Source organism: Denticeps clupeoides, chromosome 20, assembly GCF_900700375.1.
Source record: "Denticeps clupeoides chromosome 20, fDenClu1.1, whole genome shotgun sequence".
Taxonomy (NCBI): Eukaryota; Metazoa; Chordata; class Actinopteri; order Clupeiformes; family Denticipitidae; genus Denticeps; species Denticeps clupeoides.
The window spans coordinates 8933106-8959244 of record NC_041726.1 but is presented as its reverse complement, the minus strand read 5'-3'; the positions used below and the strand labels follow the sequence as shown (position 1 = coordinate 8959244).

At 49.3% G+C, this 26139-nt stretch overlaps 3 protein-coding genes across 8 annotated transcripts; 2 read left to right on the top strand and 1 right to left on the bottom strand.

The window, feature by feature from the left end:
- Positions 1-2697: 2697 nt before the first annotated feature.
- On the bottom strand, positions 2698-5565 carry cdca7b (cell division cycle associated 7b). Its single transcript, XM_028964426.1, has 10 exons — positions 5323-5565; positions 4910-5035; positions 4714-4830; positions 4311-4631; positions 4162-4224; positions 3910-4083; positions 3578-3727; positions 3349-3498; positions 3110-3246; positions 2698-2952 (listed from the first exon to the last, which is right to left on the bottom strand). The coding sequence occupies exons 1-10, from the start codon at positions 5518-5520 to the stop codon at positions 2931-2933; spliced, it is 1458 nt and encodes a 485-aa protein (XP_028820259.1). The 5' UTR covers positions 5521-5565; the 3' UTR covers positions 2698-2930.
- Positions 5566-9008: 3443 nt separating this feature from the next.
- Positions 9009-13417, top strand: LOC114770486 (uncharacterized). The gene is made up of 4 exons (XM_028964456.1): positions 9009-9141; positions 9548-9608; positions 9762-9971; positions 12416-13417. The coding sequence occupies exons 1-4, from the start codon at positions 9079-9081 to the stop codon at positions 12784-12786; spliced, it is 705 nt and encodes a 234-aa protein (XP_028820289.1). The 5' UTR covers positions 9009-9078; the 3' UTR covers positions 12787-13417.
- A 153-nt stretch (positions 13418-13570) lies between these two features.
- hycc1 (hyccin PI4KA lipid kinase complex subunit 1) lies at positions 13571-25986 on the top strand. Of its 6 annotated transcripts, none has more exons than XR_003743351.1 (13): positions 13571-13702; positions 15296-15423; positions 17279-17360; positions 17595-17696; positions 17863-18042; positions 18713-18793; positions 18872-18987; positions 19103-19198; positions 20962-21078; positions 21170-21257; positions 21351-21510; positions 22501-22826; positions 24661-24792. XR_003743351.1 is itself a non-coding variant. In XM_028964534.1 (13 exons), the coding sequence occupies exons 3-13, from the start codon at positions 17310-17312 to the stop codon at positions 24691-24693; spliced, it is 1176 nt and encodes a 391-aa protein (XP_028820367.1). In that variant the 5' UTR covers positions 13571-13702; positions 15296-15423; positions 17279-17309; the 3' UTR covers positions 24694-24835. The 6 variants fall into 6 exon arrangements, 5 of the variants coding, with proteins under 5 accessions (XP_028820367.1, XP_028820362.1, XP_028820366.1 ...); XM_028964534.1 differs by having other exon boundaries at positions 22501-22652; positions 24661-24835; XM_028964529.1 differs by lacking the exon at positions 22501-22826 and having other exon boundaries at positions 24661-25986.
- The last annotated feature ends 153 nt before the right edge of the window (positions 25987-26139 follow it).

Genomic DNA, 26139 nt, shown 5'->3' with positions numbered 1-26139 from the left:
CTGTGGTTTCTCAATAGGGGATCAACGCAAGTGTTCTCTTCAGAGTACACGTCTTATCCAAAGCAGTGCGAGTGTGAGGAGCTATGGGTTTTGGAGAGGTGGTGATCTTGGAAGAGGATTGTCTTCAAGGGATTGTTGAAGGAGAATAATGGGACTGTACTGATGGTGGTTGGAGAACCACAGACAAGAAGAACCTAGACTGGGATCACATTGTGTGTAGGGACGGTTACACTATGGATGGATGGTAAGACATGATATTTCAGTTCAGGCAATAATCCTCCTAGATGCAGAATTTACAGATGTTTTTGGAAGGTCTGTTCTGGTTGTCACCTGATCTCCACGGCCTGAAATATTCCTGGGTGTACTTTCATTCATGAAGTGACGATTCACTGTTCCACCTTATCAGGGTGCAGCAAGTTGTGTTGTACACCATGACACTGGAGTAAAACCTACTCCGCACTGTCCAGTACCTTCAAACATGGACAGATGCTCTATACTACACTTTGGACTTTTCCACCACTACAACTGTAGGACTTCTTCTCTTCCTGGACAAATCATCACCAACCCAGCACTGACACTGAAGGTTCATTCTATCCTGGAAGGGGGTCCTTCTCTGTATCAATCCTTCACAAGGCTTCTTCCTTTATTTTTTGGTGGAGGTTTTCCTTGTGTACATAAGCATCAAGTCTGGGGCGTGTCAACTGTAGGGCCTGTCAAAGCCCATTGAGACACACTGTATGTGATTATGGGCTATATAAGAAAATAATTGTTGGTGTTGGTTCCATCACCGGTGGACTTCATCCTGCAGGACAGGCTATTGTCTTCGCTGGTGGTCAGATTTGTTGCCTTCAGGACAGATCATCCATAGCTTATTGTGTTGAGTATTTGGATGGACAGCATCTGCACCTGGATAATTACCTCACTGGCAAATAAAGCCTACCTGAAAGGCCAGGAGCCATTCGTGTAGAACTATGTTTAGCCCCTTCTACAGCAGCACTGTCCTTTCTGAGGAAAGGGGAACAAGTATTCAAGTTGGGAGTTATAAAATATTTCTTTTGAAAATATAGACAGAATAGATAGAATGGCTTCATGCGTCCTGGTGCTCTACTGGGTTAAGTCATGAAGAAGCCCCTTCGTCAACGTTCACTTCGGCACAGGTGACCATGTGGAGTGTGGCGGGGGTGGAAGGTAGGGCGCCGCCTCCCTCGTTTTTCTGTTGACTGACGTCCCCGTAACCTCGTCGGTCCTCAGAGGGACGCCTTTGTGTAGGCAAACATCTGCCGTTCCGCTGTGCCACTTGCCGGGGACCGCAGCTGTTCAACGTCCCCTCTTTCAAAACAGTGGAGTTCGCTCGAGGAGTCGCCTTCTCACGCACCCAAACACTCCATTCAGCTCCGAGTCTTTCCGAGCTGAAGCCAAAAACAAGCGGGGAGTGCGGAAAACGGAGAGAGTGCCGCATCAATTACCAGCGTGAGCACAGGCCCCTCCCACCCAAAAACGGGAGGGTTTCCTGGCGGAGCGGGAACGAGATGGAAGCTGTGCACCTTGTGGTCCAAAATTTTGGGGGAGCTGGCAATTAGAAGGTAATGATGGAGATCTGCACAGGAGTAAAGAAACCAGATGTAGGTGTGGTTTTCTGGAATTTTTCGCCCTGCTGCCATTCATCACCGGCTCAGACAGGGCACCTTCTCACCCTCTGGACGCCATGTTCCTGCAGGAACTGTGAACTTTCCCTCATCACATCGGGGTGTTTCGGTGACTCCCACTCACTGTCATCTGCCACGGTGCGAGATGTGAATCCCTCATAGATTCATTTTAAGGGCGCATCAACAGTGCATGAGTGAATGGGCGCTGAAATCATCACAGATGGGGAGAGAGGGCCAGGTACCAGGTGGTGATGATCATCATCTCCAGCATTTTCTCTCCTGCTCATCTCTGCTCAGCATCTGCTTCTCCCAACTTTCCCAATCACTGTCATTTAGCACGAAATGAATTCCTTGCAGGTGACTCCTGAAGCGTCTACAGACAAGCCCACGCTCACAGAGCCCAGACAACGGGCCGCTGTTTCTCAGACGAGACTCTGGAATGTTTGATGGTTTCCTGTTTATATTTAATAACATTATCATTATCCACGTCCAAAAGGGAAAGCTGTGACCGTCCCCGACTTTGCGATGGTGCGAGTTTGTGTGCAGTTCTGTGCTGACCTCTGTTGAGCTTCTTATGCACTGCAGAACACATTTACATTTACAGCATTTATCAGACGCCCTTATCCAGAGCGACTTACAATCAGTAGTTACAGGGACAGCCCCCCCCCCCCTGGAGACACATGGGGTTAAGTGTCTTACTCAGGGACACAATGGTAGTAAGATTCGAATCTTCTGGTTCATAGGCGAGTGTGTTACCCACTAGGCTACTCCCACCCTACCACCACACGCCTGGGCTGGGGGGGGTGAAGAATAACTCTGGTAAAGACCAAATTTCTGATTAATGGTAAAAAGCAGACGTGGAGCTGCGAAGGGGAACGGGACAAAGTTTTTTTCAGCACTGACACGTCATGTCATGTAATGCATTTTATTGCGAAAGAATTTCAGGCACAACTCAGACATCTCTAATCGTGTTTGTTTATTTCAAGTTCTGTGCTGACAAAAGGAAAGAAAATGGGAACATTTCTAGACAAATGGATGATTAAATGACGCAATTAAGATGGATTTTTTTTTTTTTTTTTTCAAAAAACTGGCTTCACCATAAACATTAAATTTTTTGGCTTAAAACTACTTGGGCGGTGGTCGTCTGGACAGGGGCCTTCATTAATAAAAATATATTTTAAAACCTAAAAAGCATCTAGGCCTCTGGCAAGGAGCTACAGTACAGGCAGAAGTAAAAGTTACAGAGCACCTTCTGGTCTGAGGTCACGCAGGGACATGGACACTTCAGGACAGCTGCTCCTTGAGGCTAAAAGAAAAAGAAAGACAATGGTGCACAAGCCAGGACGATGATGATGATGATGATGATCTGAGGGTCTTTTGGGTTACAAGGCGGGTAATCTAAAGACGACAATTTTTGTTTGCTGTACAATTTTTGCGTGACCTTTGACTTTGTATTTCCTCACCTGTCCAGGTACTCTCTGACGCTGTCGTGGCCGTAGTGTTTGGCCAATCGAGTGAGAGATCCAGTGGCACAGCGGCCGTCGCGCTTTCGGCAGAGGCTGCAGTTACACACTCCTCTGCAGATAGGGCACTCCCACGTCTTACACACAAACACACACACACACACACACACACAAAAGACTTACAAACAGTGTCTCTGGTGACGGGAAGAAGAAAATGACACGCACCACAGTCAACTCACCGGGTCTAATAGCGCTGTGCGGACGTCTTCACCATAACGGTTACGCAGACACGGCCCACAGAACTGACCTTTGACCCCGTGGCAGAATGAGCTGCGGCACACGGTCTTGGTGTCGAGTGTCTTCTGTCTACACTGGTGGCACGTGGAGCCCTGCGGGAAACAGGATGTTAAGGGCTGGCGGGGGGGCGGCGGCGGCGTACGTGCAGCCACAAGAACCATCAGCGCTCACGTTCTCCTTGTCCAGGATCTTGTCTCGCGGGCGGTCGGCCACGTTGTCCAGCTCCTCCCGACTGATGTCGTCCACCGGCCGCACCCAGTGGCATTTCCGGCTTCTCCGCTTCCGGTCACTCTGCATCTCCACTCGGAGCTCGTCGTCCACCTGCACCGTCGAATACAGAACAGCTCACTACCCACAATGCATCAGACGACCGCCATGCATAAATAAGTAATCTGATCCTGTCCACCGAACAACAATTCCCAGGTGTCAGCTGACCGGGTGCAGAAGTGGGTGTGGCCTTCTGCTTATCTAAGTGTATATTTTTTTAAGTGTATATTTGTTACCTCCATCAGTTTATGCACGTCCACGTCCTGGAAGCTGCTCGTTGGTTTAGCTTTCGTCAGAGAGGCCAGTGGCTCCTCGCGTCCAAAGTGCTCAGGGGGGCGTGCACTGCGTGTCGGGTTCCGCCTTTCAGACAGCCCCTCAGAAACCCGTTTCTTGGGAGACACCTTCTTTTTCTGACAGAAAGAGATTGCGAATTCAGCAAGGGATACGTTTACGGACTGGAGAGGAAGGGGTGGAGCTGCCGCACTCACCTGAGTAGGAGTCGTGGGCTCCAGTGCAGCTATCGATGGCATCTCGGCGAACAGCTTCGCCAGCTGAGAGAGAAGCGGATGGAAAAAAAAAAAAAACTCGATAAACAGATCTTGACATGGGGTTACGGGGTCATGCGGATCTGGCCTACCATGGCTTTGTTCTCCTGGATGTTCCTGGCCCTCTTGCTCAGGACTTGTGACTGGGCCTTGGACCGGGCCTCCTCTTCTGATGTGATGGCAGTGTCCTCCAGGTGGCGCACAGCGCTTTTCAAAAATGGCCCATGCTTCAAGGCCATGGGTCGAATTTGTGAGGCGGAGCTGCGCCGCCTTTTTAGCGAGCCGGGGGTCTTCTTCATTGGGAAGCGAAAAGCCACACACAGGCCGGAGCTCCGCCTCTTGGGCGGGTCTGGACACTCCCCATCAGAATAGAAGCCTATGTCCTCATCACTGTTCTCCTCAGAATACGTGGACTGCCGAAGAGCACAGAAAAAAGTTAGAAACGTCCATCACAAGGTCGGGAAAACATCAGCAAGTGGCAAGATGTCACCTCACCGTTTTAACCCGTGAGGAACCGCTGGTGCTGAACCCCTCAAACTCCTCATCGCTGTCGCTGTCGATGAAGATGTGTAGCAGCTCGTCCGTAATGTACTTCGACCGAAAGCGGAGGTCCTGCAGCAGCAGATTCCAACAATATTCCAAATTGTGCACTTTTGTTCTGTAATACAGAGACACACACACAGACACTCACCGCCTTCCCAGAATCCTCAGAGTTCATACTGTCCTCAGAGAAGCCCATGGGAGAGGAGACCCGGAAGCCCAAGAAGTCCTCATCGTCGCTGGGCCCTTCAAAGATCACCGCTAAAGCCTCGGGCAACTGTCAACAAAGTTTTTAAAAAATGAAACATTGGACTGAAACAGATGCAAACATGAAAACACTCACCGGTCCTATAGGAGCCCACGTGACCCAACGTCTGTTTGTTTACAGTAAGTTACAGAGCAGGACGTTATAAGCCCGTTATAAACAGGTGACGTGCTTGTCGGTGAAGTCAGATGAACTTTAATTGCACGCCGTGTAGTCCAGTCGTGGGTGGGACTCGGGAAGTGGGGCTGGTTCTGGTTCGGCGTCTCGCCGTGCGCAACGTCGGGATTAAAGACGCTTACCTGCGTGTAGGCGGCCATGTGCGCGGTGTCGGGCCGGACCTCGCGGAGTTCGGGGACTTGGACTCGTCTCACAAAGAGCGGAGATTTACAAAACATCTGCGGCGCGAGGGGGGCTGGCGGCATGGGCCGCGTGTTTCCAAAGTCGCATCGGGGCGGCTGTCGGCGTCTCCGCCGCGGCCCGAAGCGACGTCCCGGCATCGCGATACCGAAAACGATTTAGCCCGGGTCGCTTTTGACATTCTGCGAGGGAAATAAAAAGGCGAATGGGGGCACGACCCCCCTCCGCCGTGAGCGGAATGGGCCGCTCCGGCCCCGCCCCCTCGCTGTTCGCGGGAACGGCCGGTTTCGCGCCGCAGTTCCAGGCCAACTCATATAACTAACTTTACCAAGTAAATGGAATCTTGTAGTAGCATTTTATTCCTAACTTAGTTCCTAAGTTAATGTTAAATTAGAAATTGTACGTTGCTGTATATTAACTGCAATGTTATATATTTGTTTGTGTGTGAGTAATATGCATTTAATTAACACGCTAAATATATATTACATTATATATATTAGTATTTTTTATCACTGACACTCCTTTTATTGTCATTTTAGGAGTACATTAAGGCGTTGTTTGGATCTAGCCAACAGTAAAAAAAGATTCTAAATTAATACAAGCATAATTAGTGTTGGGGTAGATTGGGAGGGGGGGGGGGGGGGGTTGAGTGATTTCAGAGGTTTTGTGGCTGAGGGGTTAAAAGCAGATTTTCAGCCAGTCTGGCCACCCACCTTCACCAAACCACCTGGTCTACCTGACTTGGGGTGGCATAGGAGGGCATTGGGGAACCCGGAGAGCACACACACAAATCCAGACATGGAATCGAACCCACAACCGTGGAGGCGCCACCCACCATGCCACAGCACAGGAATTTGAACTTGCGACCTTCCCTATTGTACTGTTCCATTTTGCACTGCAGTATTTGCACTGTTTTTGCACTGGTACATTCCATTGCATTAATTTCACTGGTTTTACCACTGTCTGCTTGTCTGTCTGTATGTCTTTTGTTGTCTATATGTTTTGTTTGACATAAATGTTGTTCTTGCACTGCCTGTGTCCCATGCTTGTACTTTATGTCAGTACGTAACTTTGTCTAAATGTTACATGAAGCACTAGGTTCATGAGAAACGTTTCACTATGTACTGTCCAACATGTATGTAGCTGAAATGAAAATAAATCTGAGCAAGATGTTTAACCCTGAGTGTCTCCAGGGGGACTGTCCCTGTAACAGCTGATTGAAAGGCGCTCTAGATAAGAGCTGTAAGTGTAAATGCAAGATTCAAGAGATTCAAGAATTTTATTTGTCATATGCATAGTCATAGCAGTACAACAGTGAAATGCATGCTGGACCACCCTGTTTTTACTGTGCATAGTTAAGTAAAAGTTATATCATGAAATGGAATAAAATAATAGGAGAGTATGGCCAGCAAAAAAAAGAATGTAATAAAAAGTAGGCAATCTATAACGAGAGAAAGATATTATGTTCAAACAACATAGAACACAGCAATCATGGGTAGTGGATATGGATCCTGTTAAAGCGCATTGTGAATTAAGGTGAAATAACTGAAAACATGTTTTATATTCTAGTTTCTTTGCTCTGATTACTGCTTTGCACACTCTTGGCATTCTCTCGATGAGCTTCAAGAGGTCGTCACCTGAAATGCTTCTCCAACAGTCTTGAAGGAGTTCCCAGAGGTGTTTAGCACTTGTTGGTCCAGCTCACCCCAAACCATCTGGACTGGGTTCAGGTCCGGTGACTGTGGAGACCAGGTCTCCACTTTTTGTTAAGTACATAACTCCACATGTGTTCATTCAGTTTCGATGCCTTCGGTGAGAATCTACCAACGTAAATGGTCATGAAAATAAAGAACACACACTGAATGAGAAGGCGCGTCCAAACTTTTGTCCTGCACTGTGTAAGAGTTTGATCGGTCCCGATGAGGACGAAAGACGCCCGCGTCCCTCCGTCCTTTCCCCCGCCGCCGCAGCGTCGTCGTCGTCTGCACCTGCAGCCGGAGGCCCTTCATTAACTCGCGGCTCAGCGCGTCGTCCGCACGACAGCGAAATGATACGGTGCGCGGCGTGACGCGCGGAAATAACAGCGCGACGCGCCGCGCCGCGCAGCAGGTAGCGGCGTCGCCGCCGAGCAGACGAGCGCAAATTGCCGCCAGCTGCTGGAGGCTTTTTTTTTTTTTTTTTCGTGGGTGGGGTCTTTGTTTCGCGGCGCTTTTATGTCCCTCCGGCCTCGCCCACCTGTTTTAACCCCGGTTTTAATCTCATCATTAATCTCACCGCGCATGTGCGTTCCGTCCCGGGACCAACAATAAAACCGGACCAGCCCAAACCGAGAACCTGCCGAGACTTTCCTCTTTGGGGTTCTTTTATGGGATCGCGCTGGTGATCGCTCTGTCGAGAAGTTTGAAGGCGGTTTTCTAGCTCCTGTTGAACCTTGACCACGCGGCGCTACGGTTTTGTTCGGGAGTGTATAAAGACATCTGGATCCTTCTCTCTCTCTCTCTCCCCGTCTGTCTCTTTCTCTGTTATTTGCGCGTTTGACTGTAGTTTTGTGAAGAGCAGGAGGACGGCGCAGGTGCAGGAAATAAGCACTTCTCCAGAAATCCCAAACAGCCCAATTACCCCGTTCCCAGCAGGACCCCACTGGCGGCTCTCCAGCAGCCGTCCGACAATGGCTCCTGGTCACGATGCTCGGTCAAACGCGATGCAACGGCGACACCTGCAGAGCAGAGAGGAGAATTCGGCTCTTAAAGGGACCGAAACACACGCCGTAAAAGCACGAGAAACTAGTCATCGTCGCCAAATGTCAAAAAGTTGTTTTCAATTTGATTCAGTTTGAATGTAAGGTTTACTTATGGTGTAAACGCATAATGTTCCATTACTTTGTGCATTGCCTACATTTGAATGATGACTGACAGGATATGAATTAATTAACATATAAAGATAACCAGTGCAGGATTGGAGCTCTGGATGAAAGCCAGGTTGGGCAGAAATGGGCAATAAGTGACCTGAGACAGGGTTGCCAGTTTTAAGCACTACAATTAGTTTAAATTAAAAAGTTATCCTATTATAATTATTGGATGCGTATAACAAAAACTTAGAATTCCTATCAATGGTCAGTTACACTTAGAAAACCTTCCTTTCTGTCAATGGCAGCCATGTCATGTCTTTATTTGTTGAAGGATAAAAAGTCGTTTAACATTTTCTTTAACATACAAATGAAGGCAACAGTGTCCAGCAGTGAACAAAAAAAGACAATTTAACACAATTTAAATGTTAATTACATACAGAGCTCTACATAATTAGATTTAGCGTATTTATGAGCGCTGAAATTAATTAAGATGTGTGCCGAGCTGCTCAGATTTCTTGTTTCAGTGCGTTTGGAGTAAAAAAAGGAGCAGGATGAAGGCACACGCTGGCTACAGTAGGTGGGGACATTTGACGGTTTGTACGGACACGGCAGGGTCACCATGAGTCCTGTGGGCGCCGAACTCTTATGGCCCCAAATTTTAAAAAAATGAAGCAGGAGAAGCGCATCCCATGGCTGGCGAGGTTTGACGAAACGGTTTAAATGCAGCGGACCTGGCAACCCGCCCCGCCGCCGCAGGTACAGGTGTGCGCGGCGACAGAATGAAACCGTCCCGGCGTCCCGTGACTGTGACGTCAGGCCGTGCTTGCGGCAGCCTCGGGAGACCGAGACCATGTCGCTCCTGCGCCTGCTGTGCTCCTGCTGCTGTCCCCAAGGTCCCGCGGATCCCGGTGAGGTAGGACGTCCAACCTGTCGCATGTTACCGAGGGGGACGCGAGGGTAGGATTGGTTGGTTTTGGGCAAAGCGTGAATATTTCGACATTCCAAAAAAACAAAACAAACAGATCAGAAGGAATTCTACAAGACATACACAAATCTAAAGGTACTATCAAATGAAAGTGATGAAAGCTCTTCATCTCTTTTGACGGTTTGTTTCTACACATTTACATTGGTGACATGCAGGATGGGTAAAGGAGACACTGACAAATCAGGAACCCAGAAGAAATTCACTGAGGAAGTAAAATCTTGTCCATTTTGGATGTTGTAGGAGATGGAGAGTCTATCCAAAGTCGGCGTCATGAAATGAATTACTATTAATTATTCTAATTTTGAATAAATATCCCCAAATTTATGTGTTCCAGAGGGAACGTCTCCTGCAGAACACGCCAGAGTCTGCCAGGCAGTTCCGGCCGTCGGCAAACGGTCAGTTGGAAACATTTTTTACTGTTAGCCCCACCCACATGTGTGTGAGGGTCAATGCCAGGTCCACTGATGCCAGGTTGGATGATGAGGAGCCTTGAGGCACTTGCCAAGAGGTCATGACCCCGGCTGCCTTCCTTCTTATGTTTGTTACAGACGGCCACGGGCGGACTGGCAGGTTCACGGCGCGGCACGTGGGTGTGGCTGAACTTGACCAACGCTTCGAGGACGCGGCCGAGACGTTCAACCTGCAGCAGGGTCACCATGAGGCCATGACGGAGCACCTGAATGCGCTCAGGGACAGCTACAACTGTCCCCGTGATGCCAGCCTGTCAGAGTGCATAAGGAGAATCAAGGACGAGCATAGTGAGTCATGTGACCGCCCCTGCTAATTACCCAGTAGGTGGAGTGGTCATTGTCTTGCCTGGCTGTGGTCAGGTGGCACGGACAGATCAGATGATGAATGGACACGTGGGCACATTCATTACGTTCATTATTGCCTTAAAAATTGACATTTGCTGCGAGTGCCAGACACCCCAGTCACCCTCATCTCATAACATTTCAAATAAAAATTCATAAAAGCAGCATGAGAAACTAAACATTTTAACAAAATGTAAAAAATAACATGTATATGTGTTAAACCATGTGCATAAATTAGAACCAAATGTTTATTTATGGTGTAAATGTATTTTTAATGCTTATTGGCTGCTTTCAAATTATCACAGACTGGATATTAATTAGTTAACATGTAAAAAATTCATAGTCAGTACAGGATGGCACTCCGGATAAAAATCCAGTGGGCAGAAAAGGTCACTAAGTGACCGGGTGACCAGATATCAGGACAGAAACCTCACCATGTATTGCATCTGAATATGGTGAAAAGGGGCATTTGTTTTGCTAATGGAACACATTACTGTACTTAAATAGAGTTTGTGGGCATTTTAACTTTTTTTCCCTGCGGATCTTTGACTTTTAAAACATACAGTACAGGTCAAACGTTTGGACACACCTTCTCATTCAATGTGTTTTCTTTAGTTTCATGACCATTTACGTTGGTAAATTCTCACTGAAGGTGTCAAAACTATGAATGAACACATGTGGAGTTATGTACTTAACAAAAAGTGGAGACCTGACCTCCACAGTCACCGGACCTGAACCCAATTGAGATAGTTTGGGGTGAGCTGGACCACAGAGTGAAGGCAAAGGGGCCAACAAGTGCTGAACACCTCTGGGAACTCCTTCAAGACTGTTGGAAAAGCATTTCAGGTGACGACCTCTTGAAGCTCATCGAGAGAATGCCAAGAGTGTGCAAAGCAGTAATCAGAGCAAAGAAACTAGAATATAAAACAGTTATTTCACCTTTTTTTGTTAAGTACATAACTCCACATGTGTTCATTCATAGTTTTGATGCCTTCAGTGAGAATCTACCAACGTAATTGCTCATCAATATAAAGAAAACACATTGAATGAGAAGGTGTGTCCAAACTTTTGGCCTGTACTGTATATTGTAACATGAAACCTGTTTGTATTTGACACTCCCAGAACATATTGTGGCTGGGTTGTGTTCGCATTGGGGCAATTCAGGAACAATTTTTAGTTTGTGTAGGCAAAATGGTGTACAACCTTAAATGGTAAAAGACAGAATTGTCACAAACAGAAAAGTGATGCCATGTGTTGCCATGTCTCTTAATTAAGCTCCAAAGACAAATCCTGTTCCCAAGTTTGCCGGGTTTCGGCCCATCTAGGTCTATTAACGATTCCACTTCCATGTGTAATGTTGATATTCTTCCTTTTGCACAGAAATCTATTTCTGAAATTCTGAAAGAAAGAAAAAGTTTGGCACCCGTTAGGAATTTGATGGGCCTGCCTCACATGAAGAGAAGGTGCCATCAGTAACATGATCAGCTTCTAAAAGCCACATCTATTTGGGAAGGGTGTAATGAGGGGTTATCCATGAGCAGACGGAATGTGAGCTTGCAAACAAGTATCTGTACTTTCTAGTTCATACATTTTCAGAACAGATCTGTTAGAACTCAACTGGTCTCGTTCGACTCTTTGACGGTTCAAATCCCGAACCGCCAAGGTACCATTGAGTTGCCACTGAGCAAAGTACCGTCCCCAGACGCTTTTCATGGCTGTGCTCTGCTTCAGAATGACAATCACTTCACTTTCAAGTAGAATGGAGACTATGGGCAGTAGAGCTAGGTGGTAGTAGCCTAGCGGGTAACACACTCGCCTATGAACCCGAAGACCCAGGTTCAAATCCCACTTACTACCATTGTGTCCCTGAGCAAGACACTTAACCCCAAGTTGCTCCAGGGTGGGACTGTCCCCGTAACTACTGATTGTAAGTCGCTCTGGATAAGGCGTCTGATAAATGCTGTAAATGTAAATGTAGAGCTTCATTTATTAATCAGCATGTTGTGGTTCTTTTCTTGTGCTCTACGTGACGCGTAGTGAAAGTCCAGCGACTGTCTTAGTAACTTGTCATTATGAAACAGCACATGGTGACACAATGAAATGTGTGTGAAATTTGAATGGATTTGAGATTGTGCATGTGATTTAGGGATTCGAACTGGCAGCCTTCCGGTTACGGCTTCCTTACCCACTAGGCCGGTATTGCCCCTTGTTCATCAGACATTAAAAGTTATTTTTGTCCTTTGCAGGGCTAGTTTTTACCTTTACCTTTTATCTTTAGTAAAGCAGCTTCAGCATTTAACAGAGTAACAGAGTGAATGATGTGGTTCCTTTTTCCACCTGGTGGAAGAGAGAAGGTTCCATGTAACGTGTCCTCCTTCTTTTTTTCTCAGATGCATCTAACGTCATTCTTTACATGAGGGGTTACGAGTTCTCCCTGGTGGTGGGGTCCGGTGGAGAGGTGCCTGTTAAGCTGAAGGCAGCGCAGGAGAGAGTCAAAGCCCTGTGCCAGGCTACAAAGGCTGTGGTCGCAGCAGGTACCAAGCTCCAGCAGATGATTGGCTGGCTGCTCCAGAGCGAGCATCAGCTGACCCGCCAGGTGCTGGACGTGGCGCCCGCATACCAGGAGAAGCGCAGGCTGGAAGACAACCTGAAGGAGAACCTCCAGGAGTCCCGGCGGGCGAACGAGCATTCGTCCCGCTACAGAGAGGAGGCTGGGAAATTGCTGAACGAGGCTGCCCTGCTGTCAGGGGTCAACCCCTGAGGTCACATTTACATAATACTCTCCAGATCATCTTTATTAGACCTTTAAGGTTGGTTAATGGCCACTATTATCTCATAAGCTTGACAATGTGCCATCACTGGTGAAATATTTGCACCGTGAGAACCGCAAGAATTTGATGGATGTACAGTACTGTGCAACAGTTTTGCAACATGCCCGTCACAAAGTCTCAGGTTCGAACCCCACTTACTACCATTGCGTCACTGAGGGAGACATTTAACCCTGAGTGTCTCCAGGGGGACTGTCCCTGTCACTACTGACTGAAAGGTGCTCTGGATAAGGGCATCTGATAAATGCCGTAAATGTAAATGTAAGTCATATAGTACACTACCTAAAAATTAAATTTACATTTTACATATATACTAAAAAGTTAACAGACCCACCGTGAACGTTGTAGTCTGCAAGGGTATTTTGATTACAGGGATTTTTCACTGCATATGATGAAAACGATTTTCTAAAATTAATTGTCTTAAAGTGTGATTTTACATAATATCGGTTTACTGTGAATAAAATATTCTTGCCATGTATTCGTGCTTTACCAACGAATATGACTTAATACGAATAGATAACATTAAATAAAGGACATTCATTTAAAATAAAGAATTTGGGCTGATCAGATGTCATTTCGGGTTCATTACATCGACACAACCTACCCCAGTAGTGGAAATAACAACGTCCCGCCCCACAAGCTTTTCGATTGGTCAGTATTTGGAGACGCGCAGCACAGGACGAGCAGAGCAGGCTCTGATTGGCGGGGTTGCTGTCAATCAGAACTAATACCCCCCCAACAGCCCAAGTTAGGCGGAGCGGCGAAAGTAGTGAAGATGGAGGACTAATATCTCAATAATTCAGTAAATGTGCGGACCGAGCGGCCGCTGCGGGACTCGAGGACCAGAGAGTGAGTATCTGCGGGGCGCCGGGGGAAGGGTAGCGGGCGGTTGGTCCGGTGGTCTCGGCAGAGTAAAGTCCGGTGACGGGGCCGACGGTAGCCCTGCAGGGCGGTCAGAACCGACACGATCCTCGTCGAGCGGCGGCGTGGGAGAAACTCCCACCTTTTAGCCGCCAAACGAGCGGATTTCCGGTCGGGGGTTTGGTTCTGACCGGTTTGTGGCTGCTGGTCCAGACTGTTTACGACTTATGAATATGAAGAACTGGTCTCGTGGACTTCTGACGTGTGTGTGTGTGTGTGTGAGTGAGAGAGAGAGAGCGAGAGATATAGTGTTTGTGTGTGTGTGTGTGTGTGTGTGTGTTTGTGTTTGTGAGTCTGTGTGTGTGGTTTTGCCTCATGTTACAGATGCATTTCTCTGCTTGTCTGAATAAATTAAATACAGAATTGTTATTGGGTCGATTCAAGGTCGACACACACACACACACACACACACACACACACACACTATATCTGTTATTGCATGTATGTGTGTTTAATGATAACTAATCTGATAAGCTATAACACCTTCATTTTCGTTTGGCAACAGTAACAGAATCTGGACGTGCACACACACACACACACACACACACACACACACACACACACACTCTCACCCAGCAAGTGTGTGTTTTCCAAATTCCATGACTCATTTTCAGCCTGTCGGTGTTTCTTTAACTCTTCATCTGCTGCGGGGGAGGAAGATGAGGATGGTGAGGGCACCGTCTTCCTCAATCTGGTGTGACAGCAGTCGGGCCCTGCGGTGACACACACACACACACAAACATACACACGCGGTCTGCCGAGACACGCTGCCCTTTTAAATGAAAAGGAGTGTTGTCTGTTCCCCGGTTCCGTCGTCTTCTCCACAGAACACGTAGAACTCAAGTGCGTCCTGTGGAACTACTGTGTGTCTGTGGGTATGTGTTTGAAAGTGTAGTAAATTGAGGATATTCCCTGGAGCCACCAGGGGCTGTCAGTGCGTGTGTGTGTGTGTGTGTGTGTGTCTGTTTCATACACTAATTGGCTGCCTCATAACCAGGTTGTAAAACTCTACTGATGAGCATAGCTTTTAATTAGTACAATGATAGAGATGGGAATTCTTGCGCACACACACACACACACACACTAACAGCCCCTGCTGCCTCCAGGGAATATCCTCAATTTACTACACTTTCAAACACACACACGCACACAATTTTGCTCTATTTCTGTTCTATTCTTACCATAGTTTTACCCGCCATTAGTGGTTTCAATCAATCAATCACACACATACACATACTCACACTCTTGAGGCTTGAAAGCTTTGGAGCTGACATCTGAGTGGGTGGTCATGGGAAGGAGGCTGAGCCGGAAACACACTCGGGGCTGAAATGATGGCCAGATGCATACACACACACCAACTGTGTGGGTGAGTGCAGCAGGTTTGCGTCGCCCGGCGTCTGGAGCAGCACTTGAAAACTGTGTGTGTGGGTTTGGGTGTGTGTGTGTGTGTGATAACACGGGAGAAAAATGCTGTGGCTTTATTATTTTTTTTTTTATTTCCTGACTCGCTGCTGTTATCAGACATGGAGAAGGGTCAGAGTTTGCCTGTGAGAGGGGCGGGGCTTTAGCAGTCAGGGCGGAGCCTCCGATCTTCCTTCGCCGTGGTCGGCCGTGTGCTGTGGATGTGATCATGGCCTCTCCTGTCGCATGTGAGTACTTTCTGTTCCCCGAATCTGTAACGCTGGCATGCGCGCGCGCCTGTGTGTGTGAACGTGTTCCACGTTGTCTGATTGTGAGACTTGTGACGGGGCTGTTTTTTTTAAGCACCCTGCTGTTGTGATTTGCCGTCTAGTATTCCTGCCTCTCCTAGTTTGTGTGTGTGTGTGTGTGTGTGTGTGTGTGCGTGTAGCAAATCTTGTGTTTCTGGAACACTGGTGAAAACCAGCCGGACGCGATCATCTGGAGATTAAATGTGTGTGTGTGTGTGTGTGTGTTAAATACCACTGTAAGGGTGTGTGAGTAAAACCTGTGTCTGTCAGCAGGTCTGGCTGCTTTTGCACAATACGCGCGCACACACACACACACACACACACACACACACACACACACACAGGGTGCTCCTTTGCTTGAGCAATACTGATATTGTTGGTGTGTGTGTGTGTGTGTGTGTGTGTATATATGCTGGTGATTGGGAGCACAAGTCATCCGTAACCTGTACTTGATCTCATTGTCACAGCCAGATGTGTGTGTGTGTGTGTACGATTTCAGTGTATTTAAAGAATTTGTATTGATTATTGATTCCTGTGCGTGTGTGTGTACAAGTTTAGTGTATTTAAAGATTCTGTGTGAGTTTTGTATTGATTATTCATGTGCGTGGGAGACACCTGGGACAGTGCCATATTAATTCAGTATTTTTAAAGACCCTTGGATTATTGGTTCCTGTGTGTGTGTTTTAGTTTCCTCTTTTCAAACCACCTTTCTTCCCGTTTTCCTCTTGCCTTTTCACCGTGGAGACAGTGGTGGTTGTGGTGGTTGCTACAGAAATGGAAATTCAGGGTGTGGTTGATCTGTCGAGTGGGAACTGTTGCTCTCAACTCTATGCTCGTGTGTGTAAAGGTCGTCTGAGTCACATCTCCACTGTCACCTACCCTCATTAGAGGGTCTTGCAGCTGAAGTCCGTGGTTGGAGGGGGGCGGGGCTACTGCAGCCTCGTCAGGATCTGATTGGCCATCGGTCTGTCATAACAGTGCTTCCCGCGTCCTCCAACTGCCGTCTGCATGCCTTCATAATCTATTTAATGTCATTTAAAGGGGCGTGGTTTAAGGAGGGACATTCTGGTGGGTAGAACTTTCAGCCCCCCCCCCAAATCTAATCTGTCATCGTTAACATCCGAGTTTTGAGTGGGTTTTTCCAGTTTTTGAGAAATGAATCACTGCAGACAAATGTCTAAAAATATGTGTGAGTGGGTTTGACTGGAAGTAGGAGTCGGGAGATCCTGGATTCTCCATATTCGGTTTTGGTGATTCATGATTCAGTGAATCATTAAAAACTCAAATCTGCTTTGATTTGATTGGATGTTTGGTCATTTAGATTCTTTCTTTTTTTTTTTTTTCTGAAGCTTTCTATTTCTATTTAGGATTTATGCGTGATTCTTTTCTTTTCTTAATCTGTCCTGTGCTGTAATCTGATTGGCCGGGGGGGGGCGGTCACTAGGGTGCAAATGTGGGCGCCCGTGTGCGGATTTAGCGCTCTGCTGTAAACACTCCCGGCCGATCGCTCTTATGCAATCAGCGGAGAAGCCGGTGCAGAACGCAGAGGGAGACGAGTTCGGGTGGGTGCCATCGCCAGGGCTGATGGGTAGACGCACCGGCGGGAGATTAGCGGTTAGCCTCAGAGTGGAGAGGAAGAGGCGCGCCGCCGCTTCCACAGAACGATTCTCCGCCAGTTCTCCCATGTCAGCATTGTCACTTGACAGTGTAAAAGGACATGTGTATGTGTGTACTTTATGAATATGTCAGTGTGTGTGGGTTCTAATATTTTGTGTGTGTGTGTGTCATATTTTAGGTTGAGTTCTCTGAGTGCCGGATGACGCAGGATGCTGGTGATGGACCAAGGCGTGGTGGAGGAGTGGCTGTCGGAGTTTAAAGTGAGTGAATGTACACGCACGCACACGCGCATGCATGCAGTCCCAGAAAAGCCGGTCCTTGATACATAACAGGAAGTGGAGAATAATCCCCGCCCCCCCCGGCTGTCGTGGAAAATGTCATCAGCTGCGCCCAGGCCCCCGTCTGCAGCGGCGTCTGTTATTGGTGATTGATTAGGAGGGGAGGGGCTTATTGATTGGCTGCTGATTGTTATTACCTCTTTCGTCTTTGTCCAGACTCTTCCGGAAGCGGCCGTCTCCAGCTACGCCGCCGCACTGAAGGAGAAAACGTCACTGGTTCCTGCGCTTTACAAAGTCATCCGCGAAAACTACAGCGACGTACGTCTCTCTCTCTAATTCCCTGTCTGTCATAATCACTTGTTCCTGATTTTCGGCCCTTTCATCATATTACGTCCTAATCCTGTAATGTTGAGATTGCTGCGTGCCCATTGGTGGCGTGGTGAACGCCGCGCGCTGATTGGTGCTTGTCGGACACCCTTTGCAGCTCCTGGAGCCGGTGTGTAATCAGCTGTTCGAGTTTTACCGCAGCGGCGAGCTCCGCCTCCAGCGCTTCACGCTGCAGTTCCTGCCCGAGCTGGTGTGGACCTACCTGTCCGTCACGGCCGGGCGCGACCCCCACTGCAGCGGCTGCATCGAGGCTCTGCTGCTTGGCATCTACAACCTGGTGAGTCCCGCGGCCGCTTCCTTTACCTGAGGGTCAGGTGACGTGCCACGGCGGCCAATCAGCTGTTCCGTTTCAACTCCGCTGCACCGTGTGTGTGTGTGTGTGTGTGTGTTTGTCACAACTTCTGAATCTCCCGTCAACTTATAATCAGCTCCTGTCTTCATGATGAGTCACATCGTGCCTGCCGTTACCATGGAGACTGTGTGGGAAGTGGCACGAGTGACAGAAAAGAGAGAAAAAACTGGAACGTTTCGGATTCATCGGGAGAGACGAGTTTCGTTTGTTTAATCTGATGAGAGGGAAAGAAAATGTGACGCGGCCAGAACTGGTTCTGCTGGCAGAAGTGGGGGGGGGGGGTCCCTCTGAGCGTGACCTTTCACCTCCACACGCCTCTGAGTGATGGTGCGGCTCATTGGTCAAATTAGTCAGGGCGGCATGTCTGATGCCTTGAGATTCGCTGTGAGCCGTGTGTGTGCGTGTGAGTGCCCACACTCTGAGTTGCTGTCAGAGCATGTTAATGTTGGAAAGTGTGTGTGTGTGTGTGTGTGTGTTTTATTACTTTCTGCTCAGTTGCTGTCTCTAGGAATATTTAAGTTCAAACCTGATGGCAGGATGTTTGCCTGTGTGTGTGTGTGTGTGTGTGTGTGTGAATCCTTTTTTGTGTCTGCAGGAGATTGTTGATAAAGACGGTCAAAGCAAACTGCTGTCCTTCACTGTCCCTTCGCTGTCCAAACCGTCGGTTTACCATGAGGTGAGGCGCACCCAATTAGCCACGTGATTGGCTGTTTGGATTACGCCGTTGCTCATACGTCCTTAACTCCGCACACAGCCGTCTGCCATTGGTTCCTTGGCCTTAACAGAGGGGGCGCTGGCCAATCATGGCCTCAGCAGGGTTGTGTACAGTGGACCCCACCTGCAGAGGGAGACGTTCACTGCGCAGAACAGGTGTGTGTGTGTGTGTGTTTCATCAAATATACATTCATCATTCAGATCTAAAATCAGGTTTATGATAAATGAAAGCATGAAGCGAAGTTATTTCACTGTGTGTGTGTGTGTGTAGGTTCGAGGTGCTGACGTTCCTGCTCCTCTGTTACAACGCGGCTCTCAGCTACATGTCCAGCACGTCACTACAGTCACTATGTCAGCTGAGCTCGAGGTAGGTAAACACACACACACACACACACACACACACACACACACCTCAACGCTCCCACTTGCAAGTCTCCATTCAGCTGTGTTCATAATCGGGTTCTCAGCCTCTAACTGATGCTGGTCGTTCCCTCGGGTTCTCAGATCTGTTCTAATCTGGCTGATTCTGGATCTGCGTGGTTCTGTGTGAACTCTCTGTTTTATTAATGAGGTTTAGCTGCTGCTGAGGGCTGCGTCGTGATTGGTCGGAGCTCAGAACGTTCTCACACATAAACAATAAGTCACTGCGACCTTTTGACTCTGTTACTGGTGCGCCGACTGCAGCCTGTTACCCCCCTGCGCCGATAAGCCCCGATCCTCTTATCCTCCAATCGGTTTAACTGTGAAGGAATCCCGACTGCGGTGGCGTTCAAACGTCGCTTACTTCTGTACGGCGACGCAAATCTCCACAAGTGCGGCCACAGAACCTGCACGCCACATTAATTACCAGGTCCGTAGCACTCAGCGCGAGGACGCACTGAGAACGTGACCTGACCGGCTGGACATGGTTTCTGCCACCATCGGAAAAAAAAATCTCCATACGGGCTCAACGTGCGAATTTATACCAGGTCCGTAGCACTCAGCGCGAGGACGCACTGAGAACGTGACCTGACCGGCCGGACATGGTACGTGATGCACATGGTTCCGCCACAGTCGAGTTGTTCCAGAACAAAGTGCCGTTTGTCTCCGAGCCGATTCCACGCGTGGCGTGAATGTGGGGCATGTTGTCGGACGAACTTTCCTTTCTTAATAAGAAAATCCGCTTAGCTGTTTATGCAAGGAGACGGGTCAGCACGGCTGTACAGAATTTTCCTTTCTTACGCGAAGAAATGCAGTTTCCCCTTTTCTCACCCAAGGCGTTATCTGCTGCTACACCTTGTCTAGGAGTCAGGGGGAGGTTGCTTTCCGGTTCTACGTCCTGTCTGGTTATTCACAAGTCGGCATAATTTAGCTCCCTCCAATGTCATGGTCATAAACTTTCTGCAATGGGGGGACACACGTCATTGTGCACTTATGGTCAAGCTAAGGTTACAGACGAGGAAGCCTCAACGAAGCTCACGTCCAGACGTGGCTCTTGGTTTAATATCACATCAAAATATTCATGCCCATGATGACGTCCCAATTATTCGTTTAAAATATGAAGCGTATGGTTTTTCATGTCATATATACAGTGGACAGAAATTGTTCACGAAATGTAATACCTGATGTACACATGTGGTGTAGACCACATTAGTCAGTGCGTTTCATTTTTCTAGGTTGATGATGAAATCGAAGAGATTTCATTACCATGGTAACGCACGTCCGATCCCATTAATAACAGCTTTAGCCTTGATTTATTTATAAGCAGGTGGAGGACACATAGATCTCAGTTGAACCAATCTATTAACCAAATGTGCATTGAGATGATGAAGGGGCAATACTTTTACGGCAGGCCTGGTTCGGTTTTTAATAAATTACAATTAATTACAAATAAATTACAACAATTTCTCGCTTTAAATTAATTTTTTGATATGTGCTGGATGGTCAAGATGCTCTTCAAATTGCATTAGTTAATGTGAAAACGCGGGTCAAGCTGGGTTTATCCGGAATGAGAACCTTCAGATCCACAGATCCACGACTCTTGTACGGACCCGTCTTCGAACGCAGCAGCAGAACTTTCTGACTTTTGAACTGAGTGTGTGATGCGCTTGCGGTGGCGCCTCCTCTTGCTTAACTTTCACCTGTTTTCAGGATCTGCATCTGCGGGTATCCACGGCAACAGCTCCGGCGCTACAAAGGCATTAGCAGCCGCGTGATGGTGACCTCGGAGTTCCTGGTGCAGCTTATAACCGGCATTCATTTCGCACTGTGAGTCCCCGCCCCCGCATTTGGTGAAAGGGTCTTGGCACGACCTTGTGGACACGTGAGGTCATGTGACGTCCGATTCCTCTCTTTCCAGATGTAATGGGGAGTCGGATCTCGGGTCCAAGGCTCTGGAGGACGTCCTGTACCGTGCTCAGCTGGAGCTCTACCCCGAAGCCCTGCTGGTGGGTGTAGTTTTCTCTCTCTCTCTCTCTCTCTCTCTCTTTCTATGTGTGCCTGTGTGTTATAAAGGCGACTCGCACGCTACGTCCTCTCAGGTGGGAAACGCCATCAAATCGTCTCTGCGCGGCGCCGACCTGAAGGCCAACAAGGAAGGGACCCGCAGCATCCAGGTGGAGATCACGCCCACGGCGTCCCGGATCTCGCGCAACGCCGTCACCAGCCTGTCCATCAGGGGGCATCGCTGGAAGAGACACGGTGAGACCGTAACCATGGCAACCATCTTCTTACAGACAGCCGTGGGTCACCTTCACCAAAATGACTGGAGACGAGTGGGTGGTGTGTGTGTGTGTGTCTCGCCGGCTGCAGAAATGTGTCAGATTGACTCACGACCGCCACGTGTTCCACGTTCACCTCAGGCATGCCTTCAAACCTTACCATGCACCTGAAATGCATGATGGGATGCTTTACTTAGTCCCACCCCCCTCGGGCGTGAGACAAAAGCAAAGCAGAATCCTTCTGGATTCCGTGTCTCGCACAGAACTGTTTAATAGTTACAGTTCTCGCCACACTGGATGTGAACGAGTTAAAAGACGGGAGTTTGTTACTCCAGTTCTCATCAGACAGGGAGGACAAAAAACAAAAGCCCCGGTCGTCCTGTCTTCTACACGCTCTAATTACAGTGAAAGGTCGAGCACAGTGCTGTAATTACTGCACCAATTAGCCGCTCGGTGGGGGAGGAGTGAACAGGATGGAGCCTTTGATGGTTTAATTGGGTGCCGCTTGGCTCCCTGGTAGGAGGAGTCCAGCATTGCCTCCTGGTCGGGGCTCAGACCGAGACCGGGAGATAAAGAGGCCAAGCCATGCCGCTGATGGCCTCGGGTTCTAGATTCTTCATTTAGCAGGGGATTCGTTCAAAAAAGTACCTCACTATCGCCACCCCGAGATACACAGTGGTATTACAAGACAGAACGTACTTCATCGATTCTTTTTTTTTTTTTTTTTTTTTTTTATATTATTTCAACAAACTCTTCACCCTGAGCTGCACGTCTGAGGTTGAAAGGTGCCGGATAGTCTCAGATCTCAATTTTCACCTGTCTGGCTTTAGGCTGGAACCTGTCGTTCATTTGTCTTTGTCATCTTAATTTCTCTTCATTTTGAATTTTGGTTGTTGTTATTTCTGTCTGCCATTGTGTATTTATGTCCCATGTATCTGCATGTTTGTGTGTGTGTGTCATCCCTCACCAGACTCTCAGGAGAACAGTATAGACTCTCCGGACATCAGTCCGGCGGGCCCCATACCCGAGATTAGCGTGACGGGCGTGAGCGGCGAGCGTGTGGCCAACGGAGAGTTGCTGCGGAGCAGGACTGAGGGGGAGGCGCTGGGGGGCGCCGCTGAGGTGGGGGTCGACTCTAGGGGTCATCTGGAGGTCAGGAGGCAGAAGTCTGTGCGGAGGCACCTGGAGGAGGGGCCGGCCTCCGGTGGGAGGGCCTAGAACTGAGCCCTTCCCCCCCCAAACCTCCACACACACACTGTGACCGCAAAACCCCGCCCCTCTCCCCCACGCCCAGAGGTATTGTGTGTTGGCTTGGGTTGTGCAAAGCCCAAATGCTTAACCCCACCCCTTTTCACACCTGATCACAATGGGTCTGGCCAAACAGAGCACACCCTGAGAACCGCGCAGAACCACGCAGAACCACACAGTCCTCAGATCGGTTCTGAACGGCGAGCTCTTGGTTTGCTCTGACGTGTCACCACCTGATGCTCAGTTTTCCCAACCGCTGCTTCTCCTGAAACGAAATAAAATCTTCTTTCCCCCTTTTACCTGATCCCTTTCAGTGTCACAGTTCTGTCCCTCTGTCCTGCGTTACGCCCCTGCTGGCCGGTCCCTCGCTGGGTTCCTGGAAGCTCGGCTCTAGCTGGAAATCTGAGAAATAATGAAATCTACAGGAGTCTGTTGAAGATCTGATGTGGAGGCAGAGAATGTTCAATTATAACAGATTAAATATCATTACTGATCACTTAATTTCACAGAGTTTGTAAAGTGGACATTTACCAATATACTGTTGCTCTTTAAGACGCCTCAACAGACTCTGTCCTGATTGGCCGGGGGGCTGATACTCCGTCCCTGGTTAAGGACCTGCCTGTCAGCCACCCTTCTGCTCTCTGATCCTCTCTTTGGCTTTAATTGTTTTGTGTAGAATGAATGAAAATCGAATTTCTGCAGGTGTTGACTTTTTTTTTTTTTTTTATGTTTTGAGGAGACATGATGTAAAATGGGTTTGGTTTGGACAGTGGGGACGTAGTAGGGGTTTGGTTTAGACCGCAGGGACGGGGGCGGTATGGTTTGGACGGCTGGGACGCAGGAGGGGGTTGGATGGCTGGGACGCGGGAGCGGTATGGTTTTGACGGCGGGGACGCGGGAGGGGGTTGGTTTGGACGGCGGGGACGCGGGAGCGGTATGGTTTGGACGGCGGGGACGCGGGAGCGGTATGGTTTGGACGGCGGGGACGCTGGAGCGGTATGGTTGGGACGGCGGGGACGCGGGAGCGGTATGGTTGGGACGGCGGGGACGCGGGAGCGGTATGGTTGGGACGGCGGGGACGCGGGAGCGGTATGGTTTGGACGGCGGGGACGCGGGAGCGGTATGGTTTGGACGGCGGGGACGCGGGAGCGGTATGGTTGGGACGGCGGGGACGCGGGAGCGGTATGGTTGGGACGGCGGGGACGCGGGAGCGGTATGGTTGGGACGGCGGGGACGCGGGAGCGGTATGGTTGGGACGGCGGGGACGCGGGAGCGGTATGGTTGGGACGGCGGGGACGCGGGAGCGGTATGGTTGGGACGGCGGGGACGCTGGAGCGGTATGGTTTGGACGGCGGGGACGCGGGAGGGGGTTGGTTTGGACGGCGGGGACGCGGGAGCGGCATGGTTTGGACGGCGGGGACGCGGGAGCGGGTTGGTTTGGACGGCGGGGACGCGGGAGGGGGTTGGTTTGGACGGCGGGGACGCGGGAGGGGGTTGGTTTGGACGGCGGGGACGCGGGAGCGGCATGGTTTGGACGGCGGGGACGCGGGAGCGGGTTGGTTTGGACGGCGGGGACGCGGGAGGGGGTTTGTTTGGACGGCGGGGACGCGGGAGGGGGTTGGTTTGGACGGCGGGGACGCGGGAGCGGTATGGTTTGGACGGCGGGGACGCTGGAGCGGTATGGTTGGGACGGCGGGGACGCGGGAGCGGTATGGTTGGGACGGCGGGGACGCGGGAGGTTTTTACTTTACTTTACTTTATTTGGCAGACGCTTTTATCCAAAGCGACTTACAATGGGAAGACACCAGCAATTCTCGTTTTTGGTTTGGACGTGTGCAGAGAAATGAGCCGTGTCCAAACGTGACTGTCTCTCCACCCACAGATGCGGTGGATCTGGGTTCCCCGGATGACCTGATGGAGATTGCTGAGGAGGATGAAGGCTTCTGCTTTCACGGCACATGTGAAGGCGCCAGCCCGCCAGCCATTGTGGTCAGCTCTAGCGTGGCCACGCCCACCCCTGCTGGAGGCAAGGCAGCGGGGCGGAGCCAGCGCAGGCTGCTGGGGGGCAGGGCCAGTCGGGATAAGGAAAAGGAGCTGTCGGTCACCATGGATCCAGCCTCCCGGAAGCAGGGTGGGGGGCGGGCCTTGAGTGAGAACCTGGAGATGCTGTCACTCAAGCGTTTGACACTCACCTCCAGCCAATCGCTGCCCAAGACGACCTCGCTCAGCCTGTCCCGCACGGCTAGCGCTGTCTTCTCTCGCTCCTTTGAGCAAGTCAGCAACGCCCTCGCCGTCGCAGCTGGCAACCAGCCCCATAGCCCCGCCCCCAGTCAGGCCTCCGCCTCAAACCGCTACTCAGCATGCAGCCTGCAGGAGGAGGGGCTAACCTATGTTGTGGGAGGGGTAGAGCATTTGAGCCCCAGCCCACATCACAAGCAGTTGTCTCCCAGCATCAGTGTCCACCTCGCCTCTGACCTGTGACATTTGACATTGAGTGTTTGACACCCCCCCCCCCACACCTGTCCTCCATTAATGAAATCCAGAAGTGAAAACTGTAACATCCCACCTTCTCACACACACACAACACACACACACACACAGAATGGACTTCAGGCAGCATGCTGCCCCCTGGTGGTGATGAGCTGTAACTGTGGCACCTTACTGAACCTGACCCTGTTTTTAACTGTTGAACCATCATCAGTGTGGAGTGAATAACTGTCTAAAGAGTCAATAATGAGAAAAATGTATTTTTGAAAGTATTTTCAAAAGACCTCCACTCTGCTTATTTTATCTATGTATGTGTGTGTATGTGTATATATGTGTATTTTTTTTCCCCCATTGTAATTTCAGTATTCGGATCATTGTCCCGGTCAGCTGTTGAGAACGAACCAGCAAAAGCCATGAGTGTACATTTACAGTCTGTCACTTTCCCCCGAAGCTGAAGCAATACGGGCGTGAGCCGGACTCTTCTGCTGCGCTGTTAGAGCGGCGTGGGCTGGTGTTTCCATGAATCACTTTGGCCCTGAAGCTCAAAAAGGAAAGAAAATGCCTAACGTCCCAAGTTAAAATGTAACAATCACTGCTGCTTTCTGTTTACTGAGGAAAATGGGGGGAAATTCTGATCATGTGCTTTTTTTGTTGTATTTTATTTTTATTTTGGTCTGAAATTGAGAACTTCTCTCAGAAAATAAAGTCTTTGTATATTTCAGGCTGTTGTGTGTGTGTGTTTTTGTAATAACACCGATGTTGTGATTATTGTTTATTATTGACCTAGTTGTCAGAGGCTGGATTGGGTTTTGTGGATTTAAGGGGATGTTTGAATGAAATTGAATTCGGTTTGTTCTACAGCGCTCATAGTCAC